This window comes from Capsicum annuum, chromosome 1, assembly GCF_002878395.1.
Source record: "Capsicum annuum cultivar UCD-10X-F1 chromosome 1, UCD10Xv1.1, whole genome shotgun sequence".
Lineage (NCBI taxonomy): Eukaryota > Viridiplantae > Streptophyta > Magnoliopsida > Solanales > Solanaceae > Capsicum > Capsicum annuum.
This window is the reverse complement of record NC_061111.1, coordinates 58,883,418-58,896,580: the sequence shown is the minus strand read 5'-3', so window position 1 is coordinate 58,896,580 and position 13,163 is coordinate 58,883,418. Positions and strand designations below refer to the sequence as shown.

General features: G+C 29.5%; 2 protein-coding genes across 2 annotated transcripts; both read right to left on the bottom strand.

The window, feature by feature from the left end:
- Positions 1–587: 587 nt before the first annotated feature.
- On the bottom strand, positions 588–1,475 carry LOC107849022 (ATP-dependent DNA helicase PIF1-like). The gene has a single exon (XM_016693723.2). It carries the CDS (start codon positions 1,473–1,475, stop codon positions 588–590), a length of 888 nt encoding a protein of 295 aa, XP_016549209.1.
- Positions 1,476–3,508: 2,033 nt separating this feature from the next.
- Positions 3,509–5,989, bottom strand: LOC107875307 (premnaspirodiene oxygenase). Its single transcript, XM_016721973.2, has 2 exons — positions 5,091–5,989; positions 3,509–4,252 (listed from the first exon to the last, which is right to left on the bottom strand). Exons 1-2 carry the CDS (start codon positions 5,955–5,957, stop codon positions 3,632–3,634), a joined length of 1,488 nt encoding a protein of 495 aa, XP_016577459.1. The 5' UTR covers positions 5,958–5,989; the 3' UTR covers positions 3,509–3,631.
- Positions 5,990–13,163: the final 7,174 nt, after the last annotated feature.

Sequence of the window (13,163 nt, the reverse complement as noted above, 5' to 3'; positions counted from 1 at the left end):
ACTAATATATTAAAGTTGGAAAAGGGTGAATACATTGCTCCTTAGAAAATTGAGAATGTTTATGCGTAATGCTAATTTATTGCACAATGCTATGTATATGTTGAACAGATAATACACTTCTTTTTATGGAATATTGTTGCTCTATCACAGGTGATATTCTTAAGTCCTGTTTAGTAGCAGTAGTTTATGTAGAGCCAGATAACTTGAAAGAACAACATCGACTAAGGAAATCAAGGTAGGTCTTAATTTTCAACATTGCAGTAACATCTTGTGAATGCTTCACTTAAATCAAACTTGTGTGGAGGTCATCATTAGAATTATGTTTGCATTACAATTACCTTCATATTTTGAGTGTGATATCTGTGGAATAATTATTAAAATATTGGAATAAAATTTACAAAGAAAAATCAGAAAGGATAAACCTTCATAAATAATTTACATAATATCTAACTTTCTCCTATATACTTACTGAAACAACAAAGAACTTTTATCATCTATTTGATAGCAAAAAAAAAAAAAGCTAAGTCTAACCCTCAACAAATTGATGATATTGTTGACCCTGTTATGCCATTTGGATTAGATCAGCTTCAATCTACACTCAAATTACGATAAACTTCTTTGAACACTACATTAGTTGCTTCCTTTGAAACTTCTCCTTCATCATCATATGTCAAAATCTTTAATCCTTGTCTTCGTGTCACCCGTGATAGTGCAACATATAGCTGGCCATGTGTGAACACTGCTTTCTTCAAATATAGCCCAACATAAGATAAAGATTGTCCTTGGCTCTTATTGATAGTCATGGAAAATGATACAACTATTGAAAACTGCCTTCTTTGAAACTTAAAGGGTATTCTTAAATCAGACGGAGTCAGTGACATTCTTGGTATGAAAACCTTTTGTCCAATCGTTTGTCCTGATAAGACTTTCGCCTCGATAACCCAATTTCCAATTCTTGTGATAATTAATCTTGTTCCATTACAAAGCCCTGAAGATTGATCTATATTTCTCAATAACATTACGGGTACACCAACTTTTAAAGTGATGGCGTGATTTGGTATTCCAGAGCATTTTATAGTATTCAGAAATTTAGGAGTATGTACTTGTTCCAAACCTGTAAATGTCTCTTCTGAAAGACATATTGTATCTGAACTGAAGAAGGTTGTTCCTTCACTTTGATTGAGCGATACCATATGTTCTTTGATTGATTCTACCATGTCAAGCGTGGGAGCAAGAATTGCTCTTTTCTGTAAGTATGTTACGTCATTGCAATGTGAATAAAAATCTGGATATGTTCTGTTAACAATGGCAGAAATAGGATCTTCACAATCACTAATAAGAACATCATCAGGTATAGGAACTTTTCCAATTCCATCAACTGAATTACCAATCATACCATCTCCAACTGCTAAAATCCAATATGCAAATTCTATTCGATCATTCAAATCTGATTCATGATTACCTTCTAACCTCATATTCTTTGTTAGCTTTAGTAAATGACAGTCAGCCCACAAATATGAAGAATTAAGGGTAGCATTTACAATATCCTGTCTGTTACCTTTTGTAAGTAGAATTTGTCTAAAGTCCCCACCAAGTACAACTGGTTTACCTCCAAATGGCCAATCTAAATTAGATATAGCTTCAAATCTAAGATCAACGAGTTCTTAGATTGAAAATATTACCTGTTAATAATATAATGGGGATGTCAACGAGTTCAATGTAATAGGTAGTGGCCGAATTTCAAATCAATCTACTAGCTAAAACACGTTCTTGTAGAGAGTACTATTTGGTGAAAATATTGCGATCCCATGCGATGGAAGCCTTGAGATTGAAGTATGAATATAGATATGGTCCAAACATCTACAAGTACTCTTCACCTATGCATGAAGTTCAATCCTACATCCTTACATATGCTAATTAAAGTATTTATGTAGTCCCTCCAAAGTCAGAATGGATGATGCCCCAATCCTACAAGTACTCTTCACCTATGTATAAAGTTCAACCCAACATACTTACATATGCTAATTAAAGTATTTATGTAGTCCCTCCAGAGTCAAAATGGATGGTGCCCCAATGGTCGTTTGACATGAACCTTCCTCCACTCTTATATGAGCTTAACCTTCCTCCACTCTTATACAGGCCTAACCGTTGAAGGAAGAGACAAAAGTGTATTCTTGACACATCGAGAAATATTTCAAATATAATAGAAGGAAAATCAAGTGCTCAACATACCAAAGATCTGGCCACAAGAGAACAACATGCCAATCTTTGAGATATCATCTCACTTGAATTTTTTCTATTTGAATTGTATCATTGGTGTATTTTGAATTTTTGCTTTTCCTTTGCAAAAAGTTTCTGAAAATTAAATGTTAGTTGTTCCACCTTCATCAACGTTATGCTTAGTCTATCATAAAATTACATTTGGTAACGCCCCTTTTGTTCTATGATAATATGATACGTATCGATAACACCTAGTTACAATCAACCACTAACGTGGTAGATAATCGACTGGGTAACGGACCCTTAATTCATGTGAATTCAAAAGCCTATCATCATTACAATTCAAAAACCTAAAAACTCATCTAATCAATTTATAATCGGATGTGGCAACATTTATGGTTTCCTGTAAATGCAACCAGTGTATCATCTTTCCATTAGAGAATGATCAAATATCCCCCACCCCCCACCCCACCCCACCCCATGGTCTATATATATCACACCCTTTTCAATTCATTTGTATATATTTTTATACTCAAAAAGAAAACTCTGAACACTTCGTGTCTGTAGAAAAATGGCAAGATAAGTTGAAGACCGACCACCAAGATTCAGCCTGAATATATGTACAGCCCTTCGAACACTAAATATCGGTAGAAAATCGCAAGATGAGGGGTATATTTGGCCTTTTTCCTAGAATATATGTCACTGGCTATAGATCAGGATGCAAAACTGAACATTACAAGGCTGGTGGACTAGAATTGCAAGAAAGGTTCCAGGTAAAATGAGTTGAGCGCTGGTTTGGGCAATAACAGCAGCATTAATCTACCACATTTGGTCTGCAAGGAATGAAGCAGTATGGCACTACAAAGTACCACGTCCTACAATCACATGTAGGAAGATAAAGTTTGAATGCAAGATGAAATTAGTTGATAAGATATACAGAAGATATGATAGAAAAGATAGAAGTTGGGTTGAAAAAATTGTACAAAAGGTGGGGGAATAGATTAGGGATGCAGAGTTTTTCCTTTTCTCTTCTGTTAATTAAGGCTTAATGTAGCAAGCATATCCTATACTTGATGTAATGGGTTTCGTTTAATAAGAATCTGTTGGTTTGACCAAAAAAAAAAATTAACCACCACATTATTTCAAAGAATGCATGCATCCCATGAAAATAGATGGCACTTCTTGTTTAAAGGGCCGTATTGATTGATGTACAATATGTCATGGAAACATGTCTTGAAGAAGATCAAGAATGGTACACAAAATTGAATATAATGACACCATCATCCAATATGATAAAGATATATTTATTCAAGGTAAAATCGAAAATGAAAGTACAATAGTTATGGCTTGACAAAGAAATTCAAAAGCAAAGTCCTTTATTGAAAAATAAAAGTAGTTTGATTCCATGACATTACTCTAGACAAGGTTGATGAGGAGTCGCGATCAAGTATAGGTTACTCTTTCTAGCACAAGCTGCTCCAGCAGACTCAGTCATGTCCAAATCACTTGGATTGATTCCTGTAGGAAGCTTCCAATCTAAGTGATACAACAATTGAGCTAGTGGGAAAAAAACATTAGCTATACCAAAAGATATCCCAGGGCAGATCCTCCTTCCACTACCGAAGGGAAGTAGTTCAAAGCTATTACCAATAAAATCTACAGAGTTGAACTCAAATCTCTCGGGTTTAAAACTTTCTACGTCATCCCAATATTTTGGATCTCTTCCAATAGCCCATGCATTAACAATAACTTTTGTTTTCAAAGGAATAGTATAGCCATTTATGTCTATTTCCTCCCTACATTCTCTTGGGAGCAAAAGGGGTAATGGAGGATGGAGTCTGAAAGTTTCTTTGATGACCAACTTTAGGTATTTCAATTCTTCGATGTCATTTTCATTAATAGTTTCTTTTTCTCTGAAGGCGTTTCTTACTTCTGCTTGAGCTTTTAAGAGTACATTTGGATTCCTCATCATTTCCACCATGGCCCAATCAAGTGTTGTTGATGAAGTTTCTGTTCCCGCAGCAAACATGTCCTTCATTTATAAGCAAGTTACAATATTATTTAGTTATATCTCGTGCTATTAATATTGTCCAATTTTTTTTCCGATTTATAATGAATAGCAAAATAATTTACTCAGTGGTGGAGCTACAGTGCTTGCTACAGATTTGACAGAATTCAACAACTTTCGTTCAAACTTTGTATTGACGTTTAAAAAAGTCATTTAATCTGTATAAATAATCTATTCAAAACTCAGTAAACAAAAAAGGAAATGATCCAAAACCCCATAAACTAATAATTCTGACAGCGTCACTACGTATATTAAACCTATGCTACTACCTATGTCTACAATGAATGAACTTTTGAATTCCAACGCCAATTTTCTTGTTATCATGGTATTTTCTACTTCCTTCATTTAAAAAAGGATGACCTAGTTTGACTTGACACGAATTTTAAGAAAATAAAGAAAATTTTGAATCTTTGGGTCATACATTAAAATTATGTCAGTTGTACCAAAATTGTGCTTTAATCATGTGATCTTAAACATGTAAAGTTAAAATTAAAGCATTGCCAAAAAGGGAAATGGATCGGATCATTCTTTTTAAAATTGAGGGAGTATTATTTATAACAATCATACACATAGTAAGTTGAGGTGGTACATAAAACTTTTTCATTATACTTTTTAAATGTGTAAATTTTGTCAAAAAGGTACGATTACTAGTTCCACTTATCTGATCACTCTATATAATTAAATAATACAAGTGCAAGTAAGGTGTGAGGAAGTATGTGTGTATGCAGCTTTATTCTTATCTTGTGAAGGTGGAGAAGCAGGAGGAGAAGAGCGCTAGAATTATGTTGTACATAATACTTACAAAAATAATAGCTTTGATGTTGTCGTTGGTGATTGGAAATTGAAAACCTCCTTCTTTCTTTAATCTTAGCAGTGCGGCAATTAAACCTTCACCTCCTAACTCACCATTGTTCTTGTGTTCATTGATGACGTTTTCAAAAATGGCATCTAACCCATGGTGAACTTTCATACTTTTACCCTTTATTCCACTTAACACGTGAAGAAATTTTAGTGATGGAAATATATCAGCCACATTAAACCCTTCTGCTAAGAGTGATGCTTCGTTAAGCAGTTGTATAAGTTCGTCTTGCTCTTTCAATACTTTCCCAAATGCTGATCTACAGGTCATAGAGCTAGCGAATTGGTACATCTTTTTTGTTACATTAACTGACTCACCAGAAGATGATCGAAAAAATTCAATCATACGAAGAACTTCATCGTGTCTAATATTGCTGAATGATTTAACATTTTTGGCACTAAGCAATTCCAAAATACAAATTTTACGAATTTGTCTCCAGTAATCGCCATATGGGGAAAAGACAATATCAGTCCCATTATAAAAGAGAATCTCGGCAGCTGAAAGCATGGGCCTAGATGCAAAAGTAATGTCATGAGTTTTTAGTACTTGTTTTGCCATCTCAGGAGAAGAAACTACCACTGCAGAAACTTCACCTAGTTGAAGATGCATAAGTGGCCCATATTTTTTAGCTAAGTCCCTAAGGACATGATGTGGATGTCCACCTAGCAAATGAAATATGCTTCCAAGTATAGGTAATTTCCATGGACCTGGAGGCAATCTTTTGGATTGGCTATTGAAATTCCTCCATTTGTTTAACAAAAAGAAGAAAAATACAAAAAGGAAAAGGGAGAAGAAGTTGAAGAACTGCATATTTTGGGAGTGTTATTTGGCTTGATAGGTTCTGCCAGCATACGCTCTTTTATAGGCATTTTTTTTTTGGCAAGGTAGGGTATATTTGTCCAGACAAATTAATATGACCTATGCATTTTTCACCAACTTATGTTTATCAACATGTGTGGGTACAGCGTTGGTCGGTCGAGAACACACACGTACCTCTAGAAAATGAAATTAATTAAATGACAACGAAGATATTGAGATGAATGTATGGGTATACTAGGAGATATAGAATTAGAAACGAAGATATTTTGGATAAGATCGGAGTGTGACCTCCACGGTGAACAAGATAAGGGAAAGCGAGACTGAGATGCTTCGACTATGTGAAAAGTAGATGTATACGGGCATTAGTAAGGAGGTGTGAGAGGTTAGCTGTGGTGGCTCTAAGGGAAGGTAGAGGTAAGTCGAGAAAGTATTAGGGGGTGGGGGTGATTAGATAGGACATATCACATTTGCAGCTTACCAAGGATATGACCCTAATAGAAGGATATAGAGGTCGAAGATTAGGATAAAAGGTCAATAGATAGTTGGGTGTTGTCTAGTATCTCTTTATCACTATTGCTAGAATTATTCTCCTACTATCTTATTCTTCGAATTTATTATTACATGTTTCATTTACTAGCTTCTGTTATCGTATTATTTGTTGTTGTTGTTGTTATTGTTCTTTTTTGCTTGACTTCTTCACTATTATATTTCCCTTATCTACTAATCTTGATATGCTTTACTTGAGCCAAGTTCCTATTGCAAATAGCCTTTTAATTACCTTCACAAGGTAGTGGTAAAGCTGTGTAAATACCACCCTCCTCAGATTCCACTTGTGAAATCACACTGAACGATTGTTTGGTATGTGAGATAAAAATAATAATTTCGAGATAAAATGTAGGATTAATTTTATATTATGTTTAATATGAGGTATTAGCTAATGTCAGGATTATTTTATCCCATAGTTTGTTTGAGATAAATACTAAATCTTATAAGATATCCTAATTATCCTATCTGGTATATCAAACAACCCCGAGTATATTATTATTGTTGTTTGTCGTATATCTTTGTCTAACACCTGATAAACTCATCCACCGAACTTAAAGAAGAAAAATCAGGCAGTCAATTAAGGCTGCAAGAATTTGGTTGTTATACAACTCAATTCAAACTAGTCGGTTTTGATATTTCAATATTGAATTGGAATTATCCCCCAGAATATTTTCCTGCAAAATAATTGCCCGCCTCTTAGATTTTCAAGTGATTTAATGATTAACAAATGAAATATGTGTTTGTGTGAGTTCGTATTTGTTTAGGGTCCAAGTAGGCTGCTTAAGGAAAGATTGCGTGACGTAGAAAACAGGCATAATTACATGACAAAGTTAATGTTTAAAATAATTAAGGTAGTAGGTAAAATTTAGATTAAATAGCTAAATATACACTTTTTGTATTTGTATATTTAAGCGAATTTTGGGGTCACATACAATCCGCTTCTTTTGTATTTGTATATTTAAGTAAATTTGGGGCTCATATAGATTTGTATTTGTATATTTAAGCGAATTTTGAAGCTCATAGACATTTGCATTTGTATATTTGTTAAGTTAATTTAGGGTCTCATATACGTTTCCAGCCATTTGTATATTTAAGCGAATTTTGATGCTCATCATATATATTTCCATTCTAAATAGCTACTAAATTGTAGCGACGTTGGCAATTACATGAACATTAGCTATGACGACTTATTTATTACATAAATGTTAGCTATTTCTAAAATTTTCAAATATCCTTTATGTTAAGGGGAAATGACATAATAATCCTTCGGATGAAATTATTGACATGAAAATGATCATTGAATTTTAATTTCATTTTCTAGTCATTTGCTGCAGCTCTATACAATAATGATACAAATTTGATACATATCTTATGCAGATATGTATTCTATATATATATATATATATATATATATATATATATATATATATATATATATATATATATATATATTATACAACAATGATACAAATTCTGTGCACATCATATTAAAAAAAATACATATTTTGTATAATAATGCAATTTTTACCCATAAATTTGTTGCTCGATTTTTATTACTAATTGTATCATTATGATATATGAATTGTATCAGTATGATATATAAATAGTATCTAAACTACATAGGTCAAAATGACCCAAATTATGAAATGATTACAATGTAAAATTTGTTTAAGCCGACTGGCCATGAATGTCCAATAACCTAAAGGCAAAAATTCATATATAGTCTCATTAGAGTATCTATAATTAACTTCCTAGTCTAAATTTCATACTTACAATTCATAGACATAATTAATGACAGTTTTATGTATATATATATACAAAAAAGAAGGTAACGTCCATAACAACAAAAAGAGATTAAAAAAAAGGAAATTTTAATGTAATAAATGTCCTTAATCTTCTCTAACTTTTCATTTATTTCTCTGATATAACAGATCAATAAATATGAATTTGTACGTTAATTACTCCCTCAAAAGTTGATAATTTTTTTAAAAAAAAAAAATTGTGATCTACAGGAGAAAGTTGGTAATTCGTGCATACAAAATTCTGGTATATACAATTTACACAAAATGTTTTTTTACTTGAATTTATTTACTGAAATCCTTTTTTGAATCTAATACGCAATAAAAATTGATTCAATTTTAACATAATGAAAATCGATTTTATTATTGGTTTGAATTAGATTTTCGAAATTGAATGCACAATATAAACTTCAAACACTTTCAAATTGTCAATTTTGTAATTACTATTATTTTTATATACAATAACTTCAATTTTAATTTTGTGTTTCAATTTTCGTATTCAATTTTTATTTTCGTAATTTTGACTTTTTTTTCCACAGAAGTTGTTAAAAGGTTATAATCCTTGTTTGTGTTAGTTTTTCTTTTCATTTCTAAATATCATTTGTAATTGCAATTTGTGTGATATATCCATTCATTACTCTACTGCATATTTCACAATATACATATTGACAGTCTTTTAATATTTTTTTATGTATATCTATTAATATTATATTTGAATTTATGTATATCTGTAAGTATAATTGTATTTGTATATCTGTTTTAAAGGTTACAAAGATTGTTTTTATTATTTGTATATCTATTGTTTGTATATCTGTATATTAGTTTACATAAATTTGATAATTGTATATCTGTTGTTTGTATATCTATATATACATATATGCAAATGAAGTATACATATATTCAAATCAAAACTGTTGTTTATTATTTTTATATCTGTTGTTTGTATATCTGTATATACAAATTTGAATGTTGTTTGTAAACGATATTGCAAACGAAATATACATATATTCAAATCAAAATTGTTGTTTATTATTTATATATTTGTTGTTTGTATATCTGTATATACAAATTTGAATGTTGTTTGTAAACGAAATATACATGGAAACGAAATATACATATCCGTATATCTGTATATACATATATGCAAACGCAATAAACATATACATATATGTTTATTATTTGTATATCTATTGTTTGTATATTTATATATACAAATTTGAATGTTTTACATAATAACAAATTTGAATGTATATACATATATGCACTCTAAAACTGTATATATCTGCATATGCATTATTCTTTAAAATGTATATGTGAAAGTTAACCGTATATACATATATGCAAATTGTATATAAATATATCAAAAATACAAACTGTATATACATACATACACTCTAACTCTGTATATATATGCATGTATTATTCTAAAAAAAAAAAAAAAGTATACGTATCTACATATATTGAAACAAAAATGTATATTGACCAACAATTTTGTTTCATGAGAATATATACAAAAAAAACTCGTAATCATTGTCAACTTCACTGTCCCTCTTTTAGATTTAGATACCTTAAAATATTTTTTCCTTTTCGCCTTGCTAGAAGATGCAAAAAAAAATTCTTTTTTTTTTTCAAAAATCACCCATCAAAAAAAATGGGAGAGTGACTTACATAATATATAAAAATTTATATTATAAAATTAAAATTTGCAAAAATCAAAAAATTATAAAAACGGGGGAGTGCTCCCCCTTTTCTATTATTTTTGTAAAATATATGAACAACGAAGAAATTTAACGACTAACTGGCATAATGTATAAAAATTTTAAAAAAATTAAATCTAATGTCAATAAATATCCTAAACTGATTTTCTGTGGTGAAAAATCCGCAAAAATGATTTCTCACAGAAAAATCAAGGATTATATTTTGTGACATTAGAGTGACTTTCAGAGAAAAATAAGGAGAAAAAAGTTGAAGAAGATCTCTTGAATAATCATGTATTATGATGTTGTCAATGTTGTCGTTTCTTTAATTTAAAATAAAGGATATCAGAGTGATTTTTTTGAGAGAAAATTAAGGAAAAAATAGTTGAAGAAGATATCATAAAAAATCTTGTGTTTTAATATTTTATTGTTGCCTTTTTTTGAGTCAATAGGATAGAGAGAGAATAGAAAGAAAATACCAAAAATAAATATATGAGAGAGAAAATTGATATATACAAATCTTAATATATTTGTATATAGGGCCCACAAAAAAAATTAATTTTTAACTATCAAATGACTATGAATTGTAATTTTTTAAAACATTAATCATATTATGTAATTAATATAGTATTTTGTCTATAATATGTAATTTTAACCTAAACATGGATCAATTATTTTAAAAAATGGTTCTTTTTCCTTGTGTTAATCCTTATATGTACTTGGGCTTGCATATTGTTGGCCCCTTTATTTAAATATCGTTCAGTTTTTTTAGGGATAATTATCTTATTAAATATAGCAATAGTTTAAAACAATTATCATATATTACTAGAGTTTTGAAATTCCCCATGTATCAACGATATAACAATTTCTAAAAATTCGCTATGTATTAATGATGGATCAGTTTCTGAAATTTGCATTACATTAGTGATAGACAATTCATTCTGCATCATTGATACAAGAATTTGTTTAGTATATGTTGGTGTATCACTAGAACAAAATGAACTGTTGTAGCACTGATATAAAAGCATATTTCTAAAATTAGTATACCACTTAAATCGAAGGAATTTTAACAATTCTCGCTATGTAATGGAATTAGAATTAGGTTTCAAGCTATAGCTATTTTGAAAATATTCCCATTTTTTACCCTATAAAATTAGATTTCACATTTGATAATGTTGTAATTTAAGTTTGTTTACTAATGTTTAGGACTTTAAAATCATTTAAAAGTGTATATGTCCACTCATGACCTATTATATGTCCTTGATGTCTAATGAATTCATGCTATGTCACGTCTACGCTATGTACAAATTTGTAACACCTCATATTTTTGGGCTAGAATTCAAACCGTCATTCTTATGTGTGTAAATCTGAACCCATGATTTCTAAGTAAGTATAAGTGTCATGATCATTTACCTAGTGTGTAAAGTGCTTTCGATGTGAATAATATTCATAGGAAACACTTACAGCAAAGTTGAGTTTAGAACTTTTGTTATCGACTGAATTTTGGTATTCGGTCCGACAATAAATCCAAATATATACTACTTCTGTAACTTTAAACAGCATAGGCTCTGATACCATTTGTAAGGGGGTGCGGATTAGGCGCGGTAAGTTTACTAGATAATAAATACGTATGTATTTATTTTTATGTAATGTATTTTGTGAATATTATTGATTGGAATAATTTTCATTTTTATCTTCTTGACTTAAGATGTTTTATTAATTCATATTCTAGATTAGATATTATCGTAATTAAGTTATCTAGTGTTTTAGGATCCTCGTTAGTATTATGTAACCTTTTGTATTCTAGGTATAAACTATATAGTTGGGTTTCGATTTCTTTTAATGATTTATTCTTTTTGTAAGATGTATCCATTAATTTATGTAATTGTTAAATTCTTTGTAGTAATATTCATTAACTGTTTTTCTTTGTTCTTGTATTTTTTATTTTCATATATTTTATTAATATATTCAATTTTACTGATATTCATATTTTAGGGGTGATTAAATGGTAGTTGATTAAATGCTTTGCTATAATATTCTTTAGTTTTTCTCTTAATTTTTGTAAATCTTCTATATTATTTTTAAGATATTCTAAATATTTGATATCTTTTGTTTTAAAGTATTCAATTAAATTTGTTTTTATAAGGTTTTCTATTAATCTTATTTCTTCTATTTCTTGTTTTCAATATTTTAGATATTCGTAGTTTATCATTTTATTCTAAAGTAAATATATAATAATCTATTCTATTTGTACTATATTTAATATCTTGTTTGAGGTTATTTATGCTACTAATTGTTTCTTCTTGTTCTCTTTTTAATGAATTTTTTAAACTATCTAAACTTTTATCTTTACTTTTTTCTAGATTTTTTAAGGTTTCGTCTGTCCATTTTAATTTTTCTATTAGATTTTCCATTATTTCTCTAATTTTTTTTCTATAATTAATTTCTTTATGTAGGTCTTCTTGGTTTGCTCTAATTTTCTTAATATATCCTGACATCTTTAGTCTGTATAATATCCATCAGAATCTAAATAATATTGTTGTTCATAATATATGTGTAAGTTTTCTATACTGTTTAATAATTCTTCCTCTTCATAATCTTGTAATTTTTTCCATATTATTTTCTTTATGTTCATAATTTCTATATCTCTAAGTATATATAAAACAAGTATTTTAATATCTTCTGTCATTTAGGCTTGATTAAATGCTTTTTCATAATATTTTTCAGTTGTTTGTTTTAGTCTAAGTAGTTCTTGCATATTTTCATTAAGGAATTCTATATATTTTACATCTTTAGTTTCCATGTATTTGTGTAAATTTGTTTTTATTTGTTTTTCTACTAATTGTATGTTTCTCATATCTTTTTTTCAAAATTCTAAATATACATAATTTATCATAGTTAGTGTGTGGGTTTGGCATGTAAGTATTTATAAGAGTAGTTCGGTAGATGTGGTATATAATTAATTCTAGTCATAAAATATCTATCAAATATTTTTTTCAATATGATTGTTCTTATATCCACCATTTCTATATCCTTAAGTACATATAAAACGAGTATTTTAAATTTATCTACCATTTCGTCAGATAAATAATTATCCATTTTTCATAAAATTGTTATTTTCAAAATATTCCCTTCAATCATGAACATAACAAAAT